Genomic DNA, 25,417 nt, shown 5'->3' with positions numbered 1-25,417 from the left:
GTTTAATTTTCATGATCCAAAGTTAACTGGTTATGTCTAACAGGTCTTAGCAATATTAGAGTTTCATTGGGTTTTTTTTTTCTTTTTGGCAACTTTTTCTGCCATCCTACTCTTTCTGCATTGTTCCATTCATTTTCATATTTTAATTACCAAGTTTCCTCTTTTTCTTCTGAACTCCAAAAGGATAAACTGTGATGCCTGCCCTGTTTACAGATCCAGTGGTTTTCAAACTTTAAGAGAATTAGAATCACCTAGAGGGTTTGTTAAACCAGTTTAGTGGCCCTTACCCCCAGAGTTTCTGTTCCTTAGGTATGGGGAATGAAGAGAGGAGCAAGAATTTGTGTTTCTCATATATTTGCAGGGGACCCCATGCGGCCGATCTGGGGACCATACTTTAAGAACCAGTACTCTAGGTTGATATGATTCTACCTTAGCTACACAGGATGCTGAAGCAGAAACTTGGGTCAAGACAACTGTAGCATCTTGCTGGGAAAAAGATCCAGTATTATTCCTTCTGCTTTGAGAAGTTTACAAATCCCAGAGTTGACAAAAAGATGGTTTTTTGCAACTTTTTCTGCCATCCTACTCTTTCTGCTTTATGCCATTCACTTTCATATTTTAACCTTTTTGAATAAATTGACTAGAGGTTGGGTAAAGAATTATTTTCTTCCCTTTCATTACATTTAAGAACTCATTAGTTGCCTCTGATTTTTTAACAGCTATCTTGAGATAATTGTGATTGGAATTAACCATTATGAATCCTTATGTGAAAAGCTTAGCTTTCAGATTTGTGGAGACTGTAACATATTTTTGATTTATTAATAACTGGTAGACAAGTCTTGCTAAAGGAAAGTGAATAATTTCTATACTCAAGAACTGTTAATACAAGTTTTAGTGAATACTAAGTATTAGGACTTGAAGGGACCTTGGAATTAGTTTGGTCCCTTAAATTTACATTTTGTGATATACTCCATGTACTTCAAAGGTTCATAATTACTAAAATAGGCTAGGTAAACAGATAATAAAGGTTAAAACTTAAAATGCTGCTTAGCTCTCAAGATACATAAGTGGTAAGAGATACAGTATAATTCTTTTGCAAGACTGTAATATTTTCACCATATTCCTAAGTCCTATCTATATGCAGAGGATAGAGGAAATATATATATATATATATGTATATACACACACACACTATAGTGTATTTATGTACTTTTTCAGATTAACAGTTGGACCCACTGATTTAAATTTAGAGATACTTCACCTAAATACTCACTGGGAATATTATTTGGAAACATAACTAACATATTAATAATTCATCTTATGTTTGTCAACTTGAGGACAATTCTATAATTAGCGTGTTGATCAAAATTAATAAAAGCTATTTTATATATAAATATAATTAATAAATATGACTATATGTAAACTCTTAGCAGCTGTCATTTTAGTGGATCACATCCTATCAGAAATACTAAATTCATATGTATACACTTGGTGGTTCTGCAAGTTCTTTAACTTCTCTTTACAGCTTCAGTGCTTACTGAGTGAATGAGTGAATTCACAATGAACGAATTCCTAATTGTGAAAAAGATTAACTGCTGATCTATCAGAGATGGGCTTCCCTGGTAGCTCAGCTGGTAAAGAATCTGCCTGCAGTGCAGGAGACCTGGGTTCAATCCCTGGGTGGAGAAGATTCCCTCACACATGATGCATAAAGGTAATTAATAAATCAGAAAAATAAGTGGACTATTGTAACTTTGATAACTCTTTTCTACTTAGAGTGAATTTCTTAGAAATAATGGTTAGAACTTTTGTAGTCAGGTCCTCTGTTGATTTAACAGGTAGGATAAAGAAGTGTGATTCAGTTTTTCTAATATTATTCTGGAAAAAGAGGAACTTGATCACTTCCTCCCACCACTTGTTACTGCGAAACAAGAACCAGCTTTCCAATTTTCATGAGCTTTACTACTTAAATGAATTAGTTAAGACAGGTTTCATGAAATTTGCCCTTCAAAATCAAATCCAACTTTAATTTTCATAAGAAATTTTTTATTTTTAATCATTCTTTTCAGAAAGGATTTTTTTAAAGGAATAAATTTAGTATTTTTGCTTTTTTGAAAGTACTTATACAGGCTTATTTGGAAAGCCATGACAGTATGGTAAGTTGGAAAACCAAATTATTGGATATTATCAAATAAAGGTTTTCTTTATAGAAATCCAGATTAAATTCTGTTTAAAGATTGAAGCAATAAAATAATATTTTCACTTCTTCTTTTTTTTTTTTTTTTTGCACTACTAATTTAAGATGGAAAGAAGCCGTGAAGTTTGCTAATTTCAGCTCAGATAGTCTGTATTAGAGATTAGGCTTCCGAGAAAGTTGATTATTGTTGCAAATAATATGTGTGATTCTCTCCTGGAGAATTTCAAGGCTTTACAAAAGGCTGAAGGGTATTAGTGGCAATAATATCTAAATTCAGGGATCTAGTGTAAACCAATATGAAAATCAGTTCTCACTTGGAGAGTCCACTTTTTTTTCTGGTCACTTCTTAAGCCATTTGTGCTTTCTGTGATACTGTAACATATCCAAATTTCAAAAGGACAAGTACTATAATACCTTTAAGAGAGAGACCTGAATACATTGAAATATATTATGCCAAAGTCCATAAACTGTATATGTATTACATTTTTCTAACTATTTAGCTAACTAAATTTTACTCTACAAGATTATTGTGTGTGTGTGTGTGTGTATAAAATTATAAAGAGAGACCAATTCTTTCTGCATCCCCTTCCATGCCTTGGAGAAGTAGGGACAAATTGGCTTCATCTTGTTTGTTACTACAATTGGTTGGCTGCCCTAAAGTGCTGCATTGAGAATTTGAAATTTGCCTCTAGAGGGAAAGAGAAAAGAACAGCATTCATGCCAAATATTTGCTATTTGGCTAAAGTCATCTCTGCTTTAGAGCTATAAAGTTCTCATTGTAGTTCTGAAAATTTCAAACTCAGCCAGACAACTGGCCCTTGGAGCAGAAAACTGTCATAGGAATGTGTCTCTCCTAATGCTTTCAAGAGAATTTTTTGTTCATCTAATGGTCCCTCCTTTACCACAGCAGAGAATCTCTTCTGTGCCTCTGAAGAACTCAAAGGACCATGGTCATGATGATGTCATCAAGAATCTCCTTCGGAATTTAACTTTATATTTGCCTTTAATGAGTTCTAACTTCCATTAAAATGACAACATTTTCTGCCTTTAAATCAGCCCAGAACCTCCCTGCTGGTCCAGTGGTTGAGAATCTACCTTCCAGTGTGGGCGATGTGGGTTTGCTTCCTGGTTGGTGAACTAAGATCCCATGTACTATGCAATGAAGCCAAAAAAAAAAAAAAAAAAATTTCAGCCTAGACATTCTCAAATATCAGCATACATAGCAATTAAAAATGCAGGTTCTTGTCCCCATCCCTGGAGATTCTGATTTTGTTGGTCCAGAGCAGAGTTTGAGATTGGCTTTTGTCATTCTGATACAGATGGTCTGGAGGCCATTCTTTGTCTTAGACTTACAGTCTTTCATCCATATCATTTTTGTAGCTGGAATTGCTTAAATTTTAATACTGTCAGGCATAACACGATGGAAGATGATTTTTTGGTTATGTTATTAGCAAGTAATATCTGTAGCTCTCTAAGAGAGACTTAATACACAAATCCAAGTATTTAAGATTTTGTGCTGTCATATTAGGGGCTTCCCTGGTGGCTCAGATGGTAAAGAGTCTGCCTACAGTGCAAGAGACCCGGATTCCCGGGGTTCAATCCCTGGGTCGGGAAGATCCCCTGGAGAAGGGAATGGCTACCCACTTCAGTATTTGTTGGCTAGCTTTCTGGGCAGTGATCACTGGGAATGTCAGTTCCCCATCTCTGAAATTCAGGTTCAAACTACTTGACGTGTGCCTACTGGTTACATTCTCCCCAGATTTGATAAGCAAGATACTCTGAGTCTTTCCAGCCCAATTCAAATCCACAGGTAATTTGTCTTCTCACAAGTTGACCAAGTCTTGAATAACTCCTCAACCTTGTTTTTTTCAGCTATAACTTACAATTTATTAGAAGTAGAAAAACATATCCTTAATCAGTCTGAATTCCTCCCTTCTGATCTCGCTCAACTTGTGTTTATGTGTGTTTAAAACAGTACATAACAAGAAATGTACTACCTTAACCACTTCGAAGTATACAGTTCATTGGTGTTTAAATATATTCACCTTGTTATACAACCAATCTCTGAAACTTTTTCATCTTCCAAAACTGAAACTCTGTACCCATTAAACATTCCTCATCCTACCATCCCCATCTCCTTGCAACCCCCATTCTACTGTCTTCTCAACCATTTTTCTCAATAAGCAAGATATTTCCTTAACTGTTCTTCCATCAATAATGAGTTTATAATAATTGATGCTTAGCTCTCCAAGTAGAATCCTTATATATTCTTTATTGTTATAATCCTCATGCAAAAAGATATACAATCACAGGACAATTATGCTTCTATTAAGAACTCTTTATACTCTTTGGGTGACTGTGAATGAGGATATTTTATTCTGGAAATGATTTACAGGGAAAGGTAACCCTTTATTCTTCCTGAGACTGAGAGGATTCCAGTGGAATCTTTGTGCCTGTTTGTTGAAAGTTTGAAGTTAGAGTTACCAGTGCAATTAGGCTAAATCCTGGAATTTCCTAGACTTTTCCTATGTACATCCTAGAATTGTCTTCTTCTAGACAATTCTTGTATAATAGATTACTTGTATAATATATACTTGTATATATAATAGATTGAAAATTTACTTGTATAATATAATAGATTGGAAATTTTCCTGGTTTTTGACAGTGTTGATGTTCACTAGGTGATTTCAGAATCTTTGCTTAGTACAATATGAAACTGTTTAGCTTTAAGTAGCTTTATTACAAACATAATTTGGGAGGAATAGCTATAAATAAAAATACATTTTCTGCAAGTGAAGTGTTTCACATGCTATTTTCAAAATCATTGGCAGTTGAGAAAAAACCCAAGAAACATTTTCAAAACTCTTAAAGTTTTTCCTCAAAAAGTTTCTCTTACTCTGTTATTAAAATTTTTCAAGAACTCAATAAAGCAGTATCCATCTAAATAACCAGAAATGCTATAATTATAAGAATTATGCTTATGTTCTTGACATAAGGAAAAAAAATTAATTTTTTTGGCTTAAATTATCTTGGAACTGGGACTTCTGTAGTGGTCCAGTGGTTAAGACTTCACACTTCCAATGCAGGGGATATGGGTTCAATCCCTGATTGAAAACTAATACCACATACTGTTCAGGGCAGCCATTAAAAAAAATATATACGTTGGAACTGGCACAAAAACTAATTGATCATGATTCTTGAATAATGATAACTGAATATTCATTTTATTAATTTAACAATTTATAATATCAATGTATCATGAGTTTTATCTCCATACTTTTTGTAGCACCTAGATTTTTCTTTAATGATATGTTGCAACGAAAATATTTCAAAGAAAATTCCTTAAAATTGAATTTTGTTACTCCTTTGATTTCTATTAAAAATAAAAAATGTTTTCTCAATAAGCGGAAAAAAAATTTGAGTTGAAAAGACTTAATGAAAGAGTTGGAGTGCATCTGGTCCAGTAACATACTAAGCAATTATTTTTTTTCTTTGCAGTGCTCCCATCACTATATATATAATTTGGCCACACTGTGCACCTTGTGGAATCTTAGTTCCCCCGCCAGGGATTGAACTTGGACCCTCGGGAGTGAAAGTGCTGTGTCCTAACCACTGGACTGCCATTGGACTGCCAGGGAACTCCCTCCCATCACTATTTATGATCTTTCTCTATTGCCCACCATTGTCATCCCGCAAACACAGAACTTCTCTTGGTGACATGTAATCCTCACGGCACATGCTGTTAACAACCTAGAAGTTAATCTCTCCTCTCTTTGTAATCTCTAACATAAGCTAGGCATTAATGTTTTGCCAGTTGGGAATCTTTAATGTGGTAAACTCCAGTCTGAAAATTCCCCCAAGTTCTGAGCCTTTTTTTTCCTTTTAACGGCTGTTTACTTTATCAGTTACAATATTAAACTTACTTAGAATTAGTACTGCCTGTGTGACTTATAATAATTAAAACTAGTTTTTAATATTCTTTAAACATAGCTAAACAGTACTCTTATTTAAGGATCTTTTGGGTCATTAGGTAATTATGTGCAATTTGGTTTGTTAATCACTACCATTTACTGTTTGACTCATTTTTGGAAAAAGACTCCCAATATTACATTTACTGATGTGGCAAGCTGGGATTCAAGCAGTACCTTCCATTAGGTAATTTGCTTCTGATCTGAGACATATTATAGAAAATCTACACTTCAATGGAAACTTATGATTTATGTGGAAAGAATTAATCTTAGATAAACATGAAATTTGATTATTAGGTAATTTGCTTCTGACATGAGACATATTATAGACAATCTACACTTTGATGGAAACTTACGATTTATGTGGAAAAACTTAATTTTAGATAAACATGAAATTTGATTATTAGATTTAAGTAATTCAATTCTAACTGACAGGCTTGTTTTAATAATTTTGTTTCAAAAATAACTGTAAAATGACTGTGGGTGCCAAAGTACTCACTATATTTGTGCTATTATTTATAAAGCAAAAAAAATTTCAAGTGTGTGTTGTTTGGACTATTACTTCAAGCATTCGTGGACTTTAAAGGATCCTAAGGTCTCGCCTGTGCTGTCCTGATACACAGAGGTGTGGTGCAGAGGCTGAGTGCTATGTTGTATGTTATCATTCGAAAGCCCCAGCTCTGGTGTTTTCAAGATAGGTTTGTTGTTTAGTTGCTGAGTCATGTCTGACTCTGTGACCCCATGGATTGTAGCCCACCAGGCTCCTCTCATGGGATTTTTCAGGCAGGAATATTGGATTCTCCAGGGGATCGTCCTGACCCAGGGATTGAACCCTGAGTCTCCTGCCTGGCAGGTGGATTCTTGACCACTGAGCCGCCTGGGAAGGCCCTAGGTAGGCTTACAGCAGGTCATTTCACTGCTGTGGACCCCAGCTTGTTTATCCATCAGTGTGAGCATTGGATCAGAAGAACCTTTCAATTTCTGTATCCATGGAGTCATGAAACTTCTAAAGTTACCTTCAACTTCCTTCTGTGGCCTTTTCTTATTTTCTCCACATCTTATCCATTTCATCTGACATTAATTGATCATCCTTTCTTTCTTGGCATCCTTCATGTTTAGTTACAGTTGCTTTGATAAAGTGTAGACTTATCTTTTGGTCCCGTATACTAAAAACACAGGCCATTCTTTTAGTTCCAAAAGGTTTTTTTTTAGACACAGCCTAGAACATGATTAAATATATTTAAAAATTTAAACTTAACTTTCCTGTACAGAAATCCCATCTCCTTAACTTGAATTTAAGTTTAAAACCAGAGGCTGTTTTTTCTTCCTCTTTTTTATTCCCCTCTACACCTTGCCCTGGGCTGATGACTAAAATCATCCCTCTTCATTTAATCACAAGCGTTCCTATTCCTGTTTTGCCTTTGAAATCTTGTTGCCTGAAGATCATAGTACTTAACAGACAAATCAGAATGATGACAAGTGGAAATGAAAGTGATCATTTAAAAACTTGATAAGAAATACTATGTCATCGTATTCCAAAAACTGACTCACAAATCTTGTAGCATATGAGATCTTTGGTTTCCTGCCCATCCTAAATTTTACTTCAGAAATATTTTGTCCCTTGCTTAATAGATAAATGATCCTGTTCTTGTATTCACACAGTGAGTATTAAGTGGCTACTCTGTGCCAGCCCTTTCGCTAAGAACTCAAGATACAGTGCTTTATGAAAGAATAATATTCCACTGCCATTAGCTTGAAGTGGGCCATGTCCAAAGTTATTTGATTCAAAGCAACTGTTGGAGCCTAATCAATCTGTCATTTTTTTCCATTCACTGGCTACCCATCTGATTATCTGCCATAGGCCTGGCCTTGTGTTGGTAAATATAAGTATGTTTGGAGCTGTTATAAAAGTTGTATGACTTTTCCCTTGAACAATTTATTCTCTAAATGTGATGAATGATCTGCATCTAGATTGCATCTGCATTATGGTACTTAGGATATATTTCATCGATGCCAATTTAGAGAACTACAATGATACTACTTTAAACAATATCTCTGTTTTCTCCATTCCAGGTCTCTTTTTAATTAATTTTTTAATTGAAAGATAATTGCTTTACAGAATTTTTGGTGTTTTCTGTCAAACCTCAACATGAATCAGCCATAGATGTACACATATCCCCTCCATTTTGAACCTCCCTCCCATCTCTCTCCCCATCCCAGTCCTCTAGGTTGATACAGGAGCCACTGTTTTGAGTTTCCTGAACCAGACAGCAAATTCTCGTTGGCTGTCTATTTTACATATGGTTATGTAAGTTTCCATGTTACTCTTTCCATACATCTCACCCTCTCCTCCCCTTTCCCCATGTCCATAAGTCTATTCTCTATGTCTGTTTCTCCACTGCTGCCCTGTAAATAAGTTCTTCTGTACCATTTTTCTAGATTCCATATATTTGCGTTAGAATATGATATTTATCTTTCTCTTTCTGACTTACTTCACTCTGTATAATAGGTTCTAGGTTCATCCATCTCATTAAAACTGACTCAGATGCATTCCTTTTTATGGCTGAGTAATATTAAATTACGTATGTGTAGCAGAACTGCTTTATCCATTCATCTGTCGATGGACATGTAGGTTGCTTCCATGTTGTGGCTATTGTAAATAGTGCTGCAATGAACAATGGGATACATGTGTCTTTTTCAGTTTTCCATTCCAAGTCTCTGTTGATGTCCTAGGATGAAAATAATGATTGTGATTCATCTCATGTGCTGTGTTCAAATGGTGATGACTTCCTGAGCTCTAAAGTTGGAGATTGTGGAGTCCCAGGCAGGCTCATCCTAAGACCACTGTGACCTCTATGTGTCCATGGGGTTGAGCTGGGTAGAGGATGAGGAAGACAAGGAGTAGTAACTTTCATGTCACATGTTTGTCCTCCCTGCCCCAGATCTTTGTATTCATCTTCACTTTAATTTAATTTCATTCTTATCATGTATATGATATCTTCATGCACTCCTTTTCTCTCCATATGTCTAGATTGATACACAAAATCCATCCATGTTCTCAACTATGAATTACTTACCAATGTCTTAGCTGAATGCAGTAAACCTGATTCAACTGTGTCTGTGTAAATCACAAGCTGTAATAATTTTCACTGTAGACTCATTGCAATGAAGAGCTGTTAATGGATAAATTCAATTATTTTTTGGCACAAAAGATTCATTTATCCTGAAAGTTTTTCTATAAATGGCCATTGCTGCTAAAATATTTTCTAATTCAATGTTAAAAAAATTATGGGATTTTTAAATTATAATAATTTTCATGTAATTTGACATTTTTCAAAGTTCTTTCATATATTGGATCTCATTTCATCCTGATGAAAATACTAATTCAGATGAATTTAGATCAGTATCACTAACCTCATTTAACAGATGAAGAAAACAGATCCAGGCAGGTTAAACAGTTTGCTGTAAATCACTTAGTGATCTACTAACATAACCAAGGTTTATAAGGAGCCCACGGCTTGTTGAAGCCTTCATAATAAAACTATAGAAATTTTAAATGGTAAACTTAAAATTTGTTCAAATTAAGTACATGCTTTTTATAGCTAAATAAAATATTTTTTAATGCATTCTAGTTACTTTCCTGTTTTTGTTACATCTTTAGGTGCAATTCTGCACTGAATTTTTTATCTATTTTGGCCCTGGCGGAAGGCACGTCAAATCTTTATATTGGTGCGCATGTCTATACAGAAACCACCTGCCTAGATTCAGCCACTAGTTACTGAGAACTTGACCCTCTTTCCTGAGCTTCCCACCCTAGTGAACCTCCCAGAACTGGATCCTATTGACTAGAATACAAATCCCTTCCTGTAGACTCGAGTCTTACCATGGCATTGCGTTGCATTGTAGCCTTCAAACAATGTTATTTGGAGAATTTAAGAGAGAAAACTATTTGCACAATAAATGCAATTAATAATTAAAAGTCAACTGGTGATTTTTTTTTTTCTCCTACATACTCATGAACAAGAGATAAATGATCACATAATAAGTTGGAAGCAGGCTTTTTTGGAAACCCATTTGAAACAGATGTTCCAAGTTTTTAGCAAATTAACTCAAGAACCCACATCTTCTTCCATTATATCATTATAATAGTTAACAGTGCAGTAATCTTCTTCACCCACACACAAAATTTTATCATGTTCACTGTGTTATATTTATTGAAGCAGAAAATCAAAATAATCGTACATACTAGGAATATTTCAACAGGCTCAGAGCATTGTGGTTAAAACTGTTGACTAGGAAGTTCCAGTGAATAAATGAATTGTTCCTAGCATTCCCAGTTAACCATGGTTTTGTAGCCTGACAGGGGCTTCCCTCACAGCTCAGTTGGTAAAGAATCCACCTGCAAAGCAGGAGACCCTGGTTCGATTCCTGAGTTGGGAAGATCACCTGGAAAAGGGATAGGCTACCCACTCCAGTATTCTTGGGCTTTCCTTGTGGCTCAGCTGGTAAAGAATCTGCCTGCAATGTGGGAGACCTGGGTTTGATCCCTGGGTTGGGAAGATCCCCTGGAGAAGGGAAAGGCTATCCACTCCAGTATTCTGGCCTGTGTTCCGTGTTCCGTGGACATACGGTCCATGGGGTTGCAAAGAGTTGAACATGACTGAGCGACTTTCACTTTCACTTGCAGCCTCACTGAGGAATTAGCAGGCTGAATTCTAAATTCTCACCTGGAGATTGAATTTATCTCTGCATATATTTCTGTGACCATAAAACTTTCATGTGGCTCAATCTGCATAAATAATCACATAGCTATAAATATAAGAAGGTCAATATACCTGGGATTATCATGAAAAAATCCATGTAGAAAATCCATGTTTGCTTTTTGCTTTCAGAGGAATAAAATAATTTTAGTGCATTTTGTCCACCCCCTTAAACTATGGCAATAATTTCAGCTGTATTTCCAGACACTGGTTCCCCACAGAGTTATCAGGCAGTGTCAGTAGTCTAGTAGAGAATGATAAAGAGTATAGAATAGACTTTCATGTCAGCCAGTCCTGGGTTCAAGATCAAATTTTGTCACATACTGTGTAATATGGGACAAATTTTATACCTTTTTAGAATCAGTGTGAGAATTTATTCAATCAGCTTTCTGTTTATAATGACTCACTGTGTGCTGGACCAAAGGATGTATCAATAACAAAACAGATAAGGTTCCTTGCCTCACAGAACCTATAGTCAGCCAAAATGCTCTTAAAGAAAATTCAGCATCCTAAGATACATAAGCTTAGGTGGCTAAGCTGAACTTCCCTGGTGGTTCAGACGGTAAAGTGTCTGCCTGCAATGCCAGCAACCCAGGTTCAATCCCTGGGTCAGGAAGACATCCTGGGGAAGGAAATGGCAACCCACTCCAGTATTCTTGCCTGGAAAATTCCATGGATGGAGGAGCCTGGTAGGCTACAGTCCATGAGGTCACAAAGAGTGGGACACAATGGGGTGACTTCACTTTCACTTTCAAGATACATAAAGCTGTTAGCAAAGTTTCTGTCACATAATAAGCATTTAATAAACTTACTAACCTCATTATTAATTCTTCCCAACTCTTAAAGTGGATGGTTCTCCAGAAAGTAGAACAGAAGTATGCAACATTGGAAGGAAGTGGAAGTTTCCTTTTACCAGAGTAACTCTCAAGTCAGGTATAGCTGCAACAAGGGAGTTGGGTTAGTTAAAATCGATTGAAGTTGTTTTCAGTAAAATATAAAAGCCAACAACTGTGTAGGCAGAACTTTCTTGGACAGGAAACAAAAAGCACTAACTTTTATAAAAGAAAAAAAAAAAACTAGACTTCACCAAAATTAAAATTTTCTGCTCATCAAAAGACGCCATTAAGAAAATGAATAATCTAACTGCAGACAAGGAAGTGTGAAAGCAAGGTTTTATTGCTGGAGGAAAACAAATGCCCTGCTTGACTTTTGTTAAAAGATGGTCATTTGGCAGTTTGCATAATTTGGGGCCAGTTTCCCCACAACTAAAAGGATTATAATCACCTGTTTCCTAGTATTTGTGTAAGTATCCTTAGTGACTTGACAATTTAGGATTTTCTCATCTTAATCTGCCTCAACTTCCCCCCACCCCACCCCCCAGTCAACAAAGGAATCTTTGCAGTAATGTAACACCTTCATTTTATGTGCTATGCTGTGCCAAGTCGCTTCAACTGTGTCCCACTCTGCAACCATGAGGCTCCTCTGTCCATGGGATTCTCCAGGCAAGAATACTGGAGTGGGTGGACGTTTCCTACTCCAGGGAATCTTCCCGACCCAGGGATCGAACCCGAGTCTCTTAAACCAGATAGGAAAAACATTAAAGATGTTAGGTGTCTTGTTCAAAATCACTTAACTAATCATTTCAGAACTTGAACTAAACCTTATTAAATGGTCTTCCCACTACCTAATACCTATTTCTCTATTATTTTGCTTCAAAATCTGTTGGAGATGGTATATGTGATTCATTTAGAATATGTGTTTGTTTTCTCTCAGCTACAAGACTTCTCTCACCTCTTTATTTTAAAGTTGAAAACTATTACAAACAAGATCATGTGTGTGAGTCATTTTTTTCTTCTGAAAAATAGCTGTTTGATAGTTGACACACACTCTAACCCTTATTTAACCAGAAAATAACCATTATAATTGAGGTCCCAGTTACCGTCATAAAGAGGCTCCTACAGACCATCATTCTAATACTGAGCTTTTCCTCATTTTATATCATCTTGGACTATATTTCTTCTATCTTCTAGCACCCGGCATTCTGTTTTTCTTTGGTGCTTATGAACCTTTAAACCTCTCACTATCTCAGAAAATATTTATCTGAAGCATCATACAACTACCCATGCTATTAATTATGTAAGTTTTTATCATTGCCTCTAGAAAAGACTCCTCTTTGGTAGCTCAGATGGTAAAGTGGCTGCCTACAATGTAGGAGACCTGGGTTCGATCCCTGGGTTGGGAAGATCCCCTGGAGAAGGAAATGGCAACCCACTCCAGTATTCATGCCTGGAAAATCGCGTGGACCGAGGAGCCTGCGGGGCTACAGTCCATGGGGTGGCAAAGAGTCAGACACGACTTAGCAACTTCACTTTCACTTCTAGAAAAGCAAATGGTGTCCTTTACTGTCAACTGAGTTTTTAAAAGGAAATTTTTTATAGCTAAACATCTAGGTTATCATGTATCAATTTATTGTTGTGGTTTTCCAGTTACATCAGTGTATATTTATACAACTTTTTGGGTCAACAATAGGAATAGCAGCGATAATGATGTGGGATTTAAGGGTTTCGGAGCATTACTTTCATTTTATTTAATTTTTTAAACTTACTTGGCCGCACTGTGTGGCATGTGGGATCTTACTTCCCCAACCAGGATTGAACCCATGCCCCCTGCAGTAGAAGCACAGTTTCCTAACTACTGGACCACCAGGGAAGCCCCCAGAGAATTACTTTTTTTTTTACTAAGTATGTGCCTATGTTTTTCCTTTTCAATCACACTGAAGTTTTAATGTATAGTAAGAAGTCATTGTGTGAGGTAAGAAATGACAGTTCCAAGAAATGGAAGCATTCATTCATTGATTCCACGAATCCTTATTGAGTTCCTCCTACTGGCAGGCATTGTGCTAGGGAAATGGCTTACTTTTTCCATTTCTTCCCTCTACTCTGGTGGAAATGATGAATAGCATTTAAATTAGATATTTTAGATGCCTTTGTATAACACATCAGTTTAGGACAGCATAAGCCTTTGGTGGGTTAGAAATGGAATTAAAACAAGAAATAATTTGGAGAAATAAGTATCTGGTTTTCTTCATGGTCTTAATTTTGCCCATGAATATTTGGCATCACTTGCACATAAATTCTCTTCAGGATATGTCAGGATATTACTCTTTTCTTCTCAGAACCGGTAGAACTTCTTCACTTTATTTTTAGAATTGTCCAGTAGTGTAACAAGATTATTTCTATAGGAAATTGGGAATTCCTCGAATATTTTACCTCTGATTGTCACCTCTTTAAAGTCAATGAGCTTGGCCACTTAGATTTGAAATGATGAGCTAATCATTAAAAATTAGGCCCCAGCCAATGGCATTTAAGTGGTTTTAAAATGCGGCATACTGTATACGCTTGATTATGCACAAGGTAATGGAGAAGGAAATGGCAGCCCACTCCAATATTCTTGCCTGGGAAACCCCATGGACAAAGGAGCCTGGTGGGCTACCGTCCATGGGGTTGCAGAGTCTGACGCAACTTAGCAACTTCACTGCCACCAAGCAGCATGAGATGAAATTTTGTTTCCTTCCCACCTAAATGTTTTAAGTTCATCGACCTCCTTTAGATACTAGTGGTCACTACTGCTACACCCGCATTCGTACTTCCTTGAAGAACCAAAACAGGCTTGAAGGCCATACTGCCATGATGGCTTTTAAGCATTTGAGCCAAAATTTTATTGATTTTTTTTTCTGTGTGTAAAAATTAGTATTTACATGAATAAGTCTGACTTGGAAAACCTTTCACATTCTAGGGGTTTTTTTGTTTGCTTGGCCATGCCAGGATCTTAGTTCCCCGACCAGGAATCAAACCCCTGCCCTCTGCATGGGAAGTGTGGAATCTTAACCACTAGACTGCCAGGGAAGTCCCAATTCTATGATGTATTTGAAATATAAGATGTTTTATACCTTTTCTTAGATATAAAGACACATTTACTATGGGCCATAAAAGAATGTGTCTTAATTTTTCTCCAGTTACAAAGAGCCTGTCTGGGTTTAATGCACTAATAAAAAATCCATGTCATCTGCAGAGTACCTCATAGACCCCATTCTGGGATATTTTGCTGTCTATGGGGCATGGTGAGGGTAGAAATTTTGACATGAAAAAAGAGAAATAACACCAACCTTCACGATGGTTCTTCAGCAGGTATATTTTGCTTAGTTGTAATGCTGTTGAATGTTTTATATTCAAGTTTAATTTATATATAGTTCTTCTTATACCAGTCAGTCAGTTTGGGCAAGTATCAAGACATAGAATATTTTTCTCACGCCAGCTCCCACATATCCCTTCCCAGTCACCACGCACACTGTCCCCCCATCCTGACTTCCAGAAGCCGTCACCAGTCTGATTTCTCACCCCATAAGTCACTTTCATCTATTCTGGAATTTCATATAAGTTAACAAGTATTTTTTGTGTTTGATTTCCTTCACTCAGCCTAGTAGTTTCAGGACCATCCCTGTTGTTGAATTTATATTTCCTTTTTATTGCTAATGATGCTTTTTTTTAAACAGGCGAAAAATAAGCAGATCTTTTCTGTCTTAATTAAATCATGGCAGCAACCCTCTAGTAAGGATGGAGGGGACAAAATATCTGCTAATATTAATATTAAATGATAGTGCTCTTAACATTCAGACAACTCTCCTACCTTAGTTATATTTGTACTCTTTTGTGAGACCCTAAATTATCCTATTATTCTTTTAAAAACAGAGGTGATGGGCTTGTGCAGTTCAACAATTCAATAGCCAGTGAATGGTTACTGCTTTTTTTTTTTTAACTTTATAGCTCTGTTTTGAGCTCAGAAAGTAATGTGAAAATAATTCCAGACTAGGAGATATTTCTTATGATATCTCTATTATCCAAACATGCAGGAAGGAATGCTTTCATTGTTTATCAGTATGGTGATGCCTCAGTTGCTTGTACACACTTTTAAAATTATATAATGTAATATATAATATATATTATATATATTATATAATAATATATAATATATATTATATATATTATATAATAATATATAATATATAATGTAAACCTTATGAACTCAGTTTTATTCCTGGAAACTCACATTGGTCCATAATTTATGAAAGGAGAATGGATACAATGAAAGCAACATCCAGATTACATTTTTATTTTTCTGAAAGTTCTAATTGAATTTACCAAAATTTTGCCATTTTGTTTTTTAATTTTTTGAATTATAATTTACATACCATACAATTCACTTGCTTTACTTGCACAATTCAGTTATCTTTGGTATATGTAGAGAGTTGTATAACTATCACCTCTGGCATAGAGATTTTTTTGTTTTTTGGTCACTTAGCATGTGGGATCTTAGTTCCCCCACCAAGGATCGAACCTGTGTCCCCTGCATTGGAAGTGTGGAGTCTTGACTGCTGGACCGCCAGGGAAAACTTTAGGAAATTCCTAAATTTTACCATTTTAAGCAGAGAGCCATTAAGATTCTGGGGAGCAGCAATATATTTAAGTGAAGATAATACTGTGATTCTGGTGTGGCATCGTCAATTGTGTACCAATAGATCTGCTGTTGTCTTTTTTAAGAGAATCCTATTCTTGCCAAAGAGGAGTCTGAATTCGGATGTAACTAAACAAAGGAGAGACTTGAACTGGTCTTTGGCTTAGTCCTTACCTATCCATCCCATGTCCACCCCTAAGATTCTAAAATGAGGAGCAGCAGAACCACAAAGAGATTGCAGAACACTAAGTCATACTGAAAACCACCCCCAACGGGCACTTTCTTAACTTTATGGGAAGGTAGGAGGTCATTTTCAACAATAGTTTATACAACTATTCAGCAAGGGGAAGAGAAACCATATGGTACTACAGTGTTGCATCAGTTCTATGGAAAAAGACACTCAAAGGAAATATTTTGCCAGATCACTGAGAGAGTATTAATAACATTTCATCTATTCCCAGTCTCTGAATCCCTCTCATCTACTTATTTTCTCATTTCCTTTGCCTTTCTGCCTGCCACTAAATACACATACTTTCCTTCTTGTGTCTGATAGCTATTTTTCTCCTTATGGTTCCTAAATTATTTTACCACATTCATATTTCATTCTGATTATTCCAGAAATACTGAAATGAAACTCCCCTTTAACATGACCTACTTTAATGTAGAATTTGGCCCAAGTCTTATTTCTCATAAAAAGGCAGTTACATTTAAATTACCAAGAGAATCTCATTACTGTAATTTAACCCATAAGGAGGATTTGAAGTGCTATCATACTCAGCTTCAAGGATATATGTTCTACACTATGAAGATGGTTAACCACTTTCAAGCAGTATGCATGAATTCTCTAAGCAGTTCATCATTTTTTTGTTGTTGTAGTAATTAATTTTAATTAACTGTCGATATGTTTGTTGCCATGTGGAGAAGTGAGGATATAGCCCTGGTTCCCATTTTGGCATGTGTAAGGACATGATTTTAATGTTCAAAGTGTAAAGTGGTCTTAGGTTGTGAAATAAAGAATGTATGCCTGATTTCCCAGTGAGTACATGCAGTTTAAAGAGTTTTGGAAGTCCTAGCTTAGCAGAAATTAAAGTTCATAGTAAATCATCTTTCCTCCACCCATGTATTTATGGTTCTGGCTAATAAAAATTAGATTTTTCTTCCTAATTTTGGATAAATAATGTTTTTGCTTCTCTGTCAAACTTTATTAATCTAGCTATTGTATAGTGCTGTTTTTATTAACATGTATAGCAGCTTAGAGATTCATACTCAGTATGATTATCATTTGTGATTTAAAACCAAAAGTCTTCATTTTTACAAGAAATAATTTCACCTTTCTCTCTTTGAAATTGAACATGAGGTCATGAGTTGCACTTAGTGGGTAAGACCTATTCAGAGACATTCATGTAAAGTTGTGGAAGTAGGAGCAAGCTCTTAGCTGCTAATTTTGCTGATAATATAAAGTATTATAATATCCACAGTAGGTTGACATAATTTAAATAGATTTACTTAGGATTTAAAAGGCTTGACATGGCACATTGCAAAAGAAGGCTGTCACCTACTAATTGGCACTTGCCATCTACCTCTACAAGGATTAAATCATGAGCCACTGCAACTATTGACCTTCAGCATCCTCTAAAAGGAGTTCAGGGTGGAGATCAGGAATGAGGCATTCTGTGCTCTGGGAGAAACTGCCAGAACAGGTCTTCAGATAGTAAGATAGTTTCAGGAGAATGGTTTATGAGCCCAATTCTTGTATCTCCTCATATATAGAAAAGCACTAAAGTCCTTCGTGGTGATGTCGGCTCCTTGGGACTAGCAGTGACCGTCATGAGACTAGCAGAAACCTTTGGAAAAAATATGTGCTTGATGCATACATTCCCCCTTCTGCAAAATCACATATATACTGACTTCCACCCTACCTCTTTGGGGCAGTTTCTCAGGGCTATCTGAGGTGCTGTCTCCTTGGCTGCAGTCCTCATTTTTGCCCCAAATAAAACTATACTCACAACTCTCACATTGTGCTTTTTTTTTTTTTTTTTTTTTCAGTCAACAAGGCCTAGTGATGGTTTAAAGATAAACCTTAATACTCAGTTGTTCAAGAGATCCAGGATATTAAATGTTACAAAGTTATTCTTTTTTCTTAAAAATAAAATTTATTTTGATTACCATACACATTCCCATCATATCAGAGGAGGAAGCACAGCACAACATGGAGCTGGAAAAGACTGACATCATCTAGGTGAACCTCAGCATTCACCTAGCTCACTAAAATCTCTGTCTTCTCAAGGATATTAACTTTCCTGCACTTATTGCCAAAACACTGAAGAACCAGTAGTCCCCAGTTCCTTTTGCACTGAGTAGCTGTCTGTCCACTCCCTTCTTTTATCCTCCATATTCAAGATAATGATTGCACCTAGAAGGGTTACTTCCTTAATTGTTTTGTGCCCGCATTAACTTAGGAAAAGAATAGTCTACTGTACATGAAAGTTACAACTTCTCATTTAAATATTTGGCAAAAGGCAAGGTGATTCATTCAAAGTTTTAGCAGCGGTTGTAATAACAGTTGTGTCACTGATATTCTGATTAGCATATACAACATGGGTTTTGCCATCGTGAGTGAGTAATACCACCCTATCACTTAAGACATAATACTACCGACCCTCTGGTAGCAGAGAAGCAAGAGTGGGCCAAGCGCACCATTTCAGTTAAGCGTGGGGTCGAGGTTCTTTCTTCTGTTTTTTTTTTTTTCAATCTCATTTCTCCTTCATTAAGTCAACAAATATTTATTTTGCATACAGCATGACCTAAACAATCTGCTAGGTCTGTAGAGCAGAGAAGCTCTTGCCTGTGACCCCAGGGATTGTATGGTACAGATACATAGAATTGGACAACTGCTTTTGGCTTGGAGAAGATACCTAAGGTCTGAGTAGTTCCACCACTGCTCAAGCAGTTTATGAACTTTCCTTTCCTCATAGGAATGCAATGAGACGTGACTGTTCTAATCATTTGTAAGGCATTTGGAAATCAACAGTGCTGTACAACAGCTGAATGGTATTGAAATACTAAGTAGAAAATAACAGTAGAAATAGAAAACAAGATTAAATTATATGGTAGGTATTTTCAGTACTTATGTCATTATAATAGCACTGCTCCCCAGGGAAAAGCTAAATTAGGTAAATACAACTGATTTTGCAAAGTCAAGAAAAAAAAAATCTGTGTGTGTCAGCAAGAAAGATTGTAGAATCTTATATTGGGTATTACATGAGGTAATATATAGTTGGATTATCATACATAGTGTGGAATATCCACACATCTACAGTTTCTATTAGAAATATTATGCATTTCCATTATTTGAAGTATTTCTCTAGTAATTTTTAAATGCTACCACTATCCAAGACTATTACTTACCAACAAGAGATTATATCCTCATACTCAAAACCTACAAGAAGTTTCTTTAAATTATATAGGAGGCATATTTATTGTTTCTCTGACTTACCTATTGTATGTTGGGTTGAAGAGAGTTGTTATCAGTGATTTATCATGATTGATCCTTTCTGATTTTACTTGATTTTAAAGTTTGTTACTTTTCTCAGAGGATTTCTCAGAGGATACAAATCTCAGTTTGTATCCCATCCTATATCCTCAGAAGATAGGGAACTTATTGAATTGGGCACTTCTTCCATATGCTTTTAGGTGGTCATTTTTACATCCAAGGGAGATTCTCAAACTGTAGAAAAAGGAAGGGGTCCTTTTTTGCTAGTCATTTAATATTCCATGACTATGAACTAATCTTCATTTTAACATAAGTTATTGTATGTTTTTCCCAGCATTTTCACCCTAATTAAATGAGACGCTCCACCACAGTGTTTAACTTGCAGCATAACAAAAGACAAGGGGCTGTCACTGACAATCACAATCCCATGTTCTCTCCTTTGAACAATACAGTTTTTTTTGGTCACAATTTATAAAGAGACACCTCCTTAGTTTAATGTCATCATGTTCAAACTACAAAACTATTAAAACTCTAATATTATGTGGGGGGCATTTATTTTAAAATATATATTAATATAACTATTACATGGTAAAGAAATCATTTATTTTATTGTCTTCCCCCAGTTAACCAAATTTAATCATAAGGAGAGGTTCCACCACGTTTGTTCCTTATGTTTGTGCTTTGGTCTCTAATGACCTTTTGTCCTTATTATATGACCTCTCTACATTTCTGTTTAGAATAAAGAGACAGAAGCATGAAAATTAATAACCCATGCATCAAACCTTTTTTGCTGTGCTTAATAGGAACGAACACTTAAGGCTAAAATCCTTATGTTTAGTACTGTCTCCAAAGCTCGGTTATTGCATATATTGTCCCTTCAACATTTGAAGAAAGTAAGTATAATATGTAGTCAAATTTTTTTTAAAAAGTGTTAAAAGAAAGGCACTTCATGTCTGTGCATTGCATGACAGCGTGTGACTAAAATTTGCCTACATAAACTCTCATGATGTTTTCAGATTTTATGGAAATGCTTTGGCTATACTTGGGTTTGAATCTTCATAATGATAAAAGTTCTTAATAGTTATTTTTTTAAAATACACTATACTGTTTTTAGAAAGTTATAATTCATCTTCCTGCTTATATTTGTGCTAAGTTTGTCTGTACTATACTATTAAAAATAAAGGTAAATTTATATATACTTAGATTTTGAAAAGTAGCATCATGTACATTTTTAAAATGTTTTGGTAACTTGTGGCACTTTGGTAAAGGAATGTGCAATTATAAAAGTTTATGCCATTGTAATTTTTTTTTTTTAATTCCCAGGAATGACTCTTACTAGGCTTTAAATTCGAAACCAAACCCAATTTTAAAACTAGCACTTTGGTCCTACTGGTAGTTCCTGTTTTTCTAATTGTATGGAACATTAACTTAACCATTCTTTGCAATGCGTTTTACCTTTCCTCTTACATCTAATCTCAAAAATCTTTAAAGAACATTTTAAATTAATACAGTGGTAATTAGGAAAGCATTTTAGATATCATGGCCCTTTAATCTGGTGCCTGACTTTAGCAATTTTCTGATAAAAATAACTAAACACCTAAAAAGAATCTTTAAACATTTTAATTCATTACAGCAAAATCAAGTAGTTGATGTCCATATAGACATAATGTATCTTAAAATCTGGAGCTGCCAAGATAACTAAGGACACAGCTGTGTTTAAAATACCCCCATATCCTCCAAAGAAAAATCACAAGAAGAAATAGAATTCTGTATGATTATGGCTATTGTATATACTTCAATTAGGTTACCAGTATTTTATTCTGATACATCTGTGGGTATTAGAAGCAAAATGAAAACAAATATAAATGCTTTAACATTAGATATTGGCATCAATATAGATTATGCATAAGCTATTGCAATAAAAAATATTAATTGTGCCTGTATTTGAAGATATTATCTTAGATTTCCTGTGGCCTTTTTCATTTAAGGCTGCACAATCATTTTAAATGTACAGACAACAGAATATATGAATGAATGAAGTCATGGCCCTGTTTGCCATGAAATGAAGTATTCTGTTGAATTTGGGGGGGCATTTGCTGTTATATATTATGACATAAACGGATCAGTCACAAGAAACATGTGAATCTTATGTTCAAATCACAGCATTTAGAAATTATACATCTTTCTTTTTCCTCACAAAATGAATTCAGAATTTGCAATTCAAATGTTATCATTTTAAGCTGCTAATTATTAAAAATTACCTAATATGGATCAAAAGATTAAGTGAAATAAAAATTATGAAAGAATGCTAATTAATGGCATAACCCCATATGCTATCAAACTTCTGATAACGTTAAGTTTCTTATAAAGCCTTAAAATATTTTAATGAAAAAGTAATTACCTGGAAATAAAGGCACTTTATTACCTTGAACTAGCTATATGTCTGTATAGAACTTGTCTAAAATCCCATAAAATATTCTTTATCCTTTTATAAATTTATCCTACTTATGTGTTTTTCTAAAGCTTCTTATAATAAAATATAATAATTCAAACTATTTTAATGAAACAAAATTGTATTACATAATACAACCAATGAACACTACAGGAAAAAACTCAAATGTAACAAAAAGTGTTTGTGATAATGGCAAAACTGTTCGTCTGAGTTAGTCTACAATCATCTGAGGTTAAAATGTTGTAAAATTTGAAGGCTTTTTCATTGAGCAATTTTTAGACAGCTTTTATTTTTTTAATCTTATTTTTAATTGGTACTAACTTGTTTTGAAACGTTGATCAAAGATAAGGGCAATCAAAACTATTAAGCCAGCCTGTCATTACTCAATTTTTAGTTGAGGTGTTTTTTTTTTTTAATGTAACCCTAACACATTAAGAAATCAGTGTTGCTTCTATGCTGAAATCAACCATGCCTGGCGAATTACCAGATTTAAATTGGTAATGTGGATGTGCTGCCATGTATACTTGCTTCCTCTTCAGAAAATTAATACTTGATTTAAACAATAGATTTGATTCAACAGAAAAAAAAAAAAAAAAACAGGATTTTTTTTCAAAAGCTAAGTTTTTTTCTCAAGGTACACCTTACATCTCTCTGATATTTATAAGGATAGGCTAACTTATATCCAAATATATTTTTCAACACAAGAATATTTCAAAGCAAACAGACTTTGTGATTTTTTTTTTGTTTTGTTTGAAGGCAGTTCACTTAAAAAAAAAACATTTTTCCATAATTTTACTTATTTTTAATTCTTTCTCTGTAGTGGTCATTTTCCTGTCAGTAGTCTTAAACGTTTTACTACATGTAAATGCTGCTTCATAGATCAATCATCATTACATGGTACAGAAAGGAGTCAAGTTTATTAGAAGTCTACTCTTACCAAGAAGAGACTAAAGATAAATTCCATGTCAATTCTTTGTTTATTCGTTTTTTTTTTTCTAAATAAGATATATTAACCCAAAGGTGTGTTAATGTCATGGCATGAACAATCATAAATGTAGATCTATCGAGTATTTTGTGATGCTAAGTAACAGATTTTTCTCAAGTCTCTGTGATGCTAAATACTTTCCTTAGAAGGTTTTTGTTTCATGTTAGATTGTTGTTCAGAAAGATGTTGGTCCTAGTGGGATTTTTAAAAACTGGGAAAACAAATAAATGCATGTATTACAAGTATAGAAATGGTGAATTGTAAACTTACCGTATAGTACTGATTCTATTTTCAAAGATGTTTTTGCTGTTAAATATATACAACATAAAATTGCTGCCGTACTGTAATTGAGTACTTTTTCCTAAATGACCCTGTTATCACTATTCCAGAATTAGAAGTTGGGCAGATATATGATTGATTCATGTGTCTGCATAGATGCTTCAAGGTATATTCTTCTCTTGGTGAGTAAAAATATTTTTTCCTTGGCATCAACGCATTGAGATCTGAATATACCTGTATCTATTCTTATTGCACATTTCTTATACAGTATCTTCAAATATGCCAAAATTGGCCTAGACTTAAAATTGAGGGTTTGTTACATGTTTTCTAACAGAAAGGTTTTCAATGATATTCATTATGGGTTTGTACTGTGAAAATAGTGAAAGTCCCTTTAAAATTTCATCTGTGCTAAATTTAAATTAATATTTTTTCTTTAGCTCACAAATTACCCTAAATCCAGAGAGAATATCAACCCTTTTCACTGTTGTCAAATCCAGCAAAAGGAACAGCCCCATGACACTACAAAAACAGTAGAGGAATAAAGAATAAATCTCTCATGTTACACTTCAGAATAAAGGCATTCGGTGAAAGAAATGAACCGAAGTTCATCGTGAATGCGAGGCTTCTGTACTTGACATTCCTCCACGGAAGGAAAGACAAATGTCAGCACCATTGGCATCCTTTTCAAACCGATCTGATGTGGAATATCTTCCACCACACTGGAGTACTTCTAGACTCTATTTTTTTGTTTGTTTGTTTATTTTGTTTTGTTTTCATTCATCAAACCTTTCTGTTTAAAAAAAAAAAATTTGTCGGCATTAGTAGAGAGATATAGATTTGAAAATACTTTCTTAAGAGATCATGTAACTATATAACTCTGAATTTAAAAATTGAGGAGGAGGGATCATTTCAACCCACCGCCTCTTCCAAGAAAACATGTTTTTAAATCTGTAACTGCTTTAGTGTTAACAGGGTACAAAGTGTTTTTTGTCCTTTATTGTACTTTAAAGGTTCTCATTGATTGGTGATTGTATTGTACTGTATGAAAATGAGTCATAAATTGCCTTGTATTGTTTCTAATAGACCATACCATGTACCACTTCAGTTTTCATGTTCCACATCTTTCAGTGATGCATGTTAACAGTTAGGTCCGAAAATTCTGTGGTGCTAATTCTTCCATATCCGATGGTGCTTCTGTGGATGCTAACTGAACACATGCTGAACAAAGCTTGAAGTTTAAAACTTTCCTCCCTTCCTCTGTTTATATAAAGTACAATAAAAATAACTTGAATTTGTCTCAAAGTATCACTGACAATCTAATAAACTGGTTTATATGTGTGATTAGTTTGGATTCTCGGTTATTTTTCAAAAAGCAGATTCGTTCTCCTGAGCCCTCATATCAACCCAAAGTAGATCTTACTAGAAATGTGTATTATGTTATTTGTGCCCCCAAATCTATGGTATCTTCAGGAATTTAAATCCAGTTGGCCTGGCTTCTAAAATCAAGTTTAGATCAGAGCTATAAAACTTAGACTCATCAAATCTGGAAATAAGTAAGTTGAGAAGAACACAAATGTTCTGAGTGTCTATTTTAATATTAATAAAATTTTATAACATTTACATGGAAGCAAGTAGGCCTTCAAAATCTTTAGTACAATGCAAAGACATTGTAAAGACCATTCCTAAATGATATTTAAAGTTCCTCCCCATGAGTATGAAATGAGACCAAAAAAAAAAAAATCAAATTGGAACTTTCCAGAACAAAGCCAATA

At 34.9% G+C, this 25,417-nt stretch overlaps 1 protein-coding gene across 1 annotated transcript in view; it reads left to right on the top strand.

Moving 5' to 3' along the window:
- The window catches only part of PURG (purine rich element binding protein G), a 37,434-nt gene extending 12,460 nt beyond the window's left edge, over window positions 1-24,974 (top strand). Inside the window, exon 3 of the mRNA XM_061134511.1 lies at window positions 24,083-24,974. Coding sequence (XP_060990494.1) covers window positions 24,083-24,187 — 105 coding nt within the window. The 3' untranslated portion in view covers window positions 24,188-24,974. The remainder of the gene's footprint in view (window positions 1-24,082) is intronic.
- Window positions 24,975-25,417: the final 443 nt, after the last annotated feature.

Source organism: Dama dama, chromosome 32 (assembly GCF_033118175.1).
Source record: "Dama dama isolate Ldn47 chromosome 32, ASM3311817v1, whole genome shotgun sequence".
NCBI lineage: Eukaryota > Metazoa > Chordata > Mammalia > Artiodactyla > Cervidae > Dama > Dama dama.
This window is presented reverse-complemented; position numbering and strand designations above follow the sequence as displayed.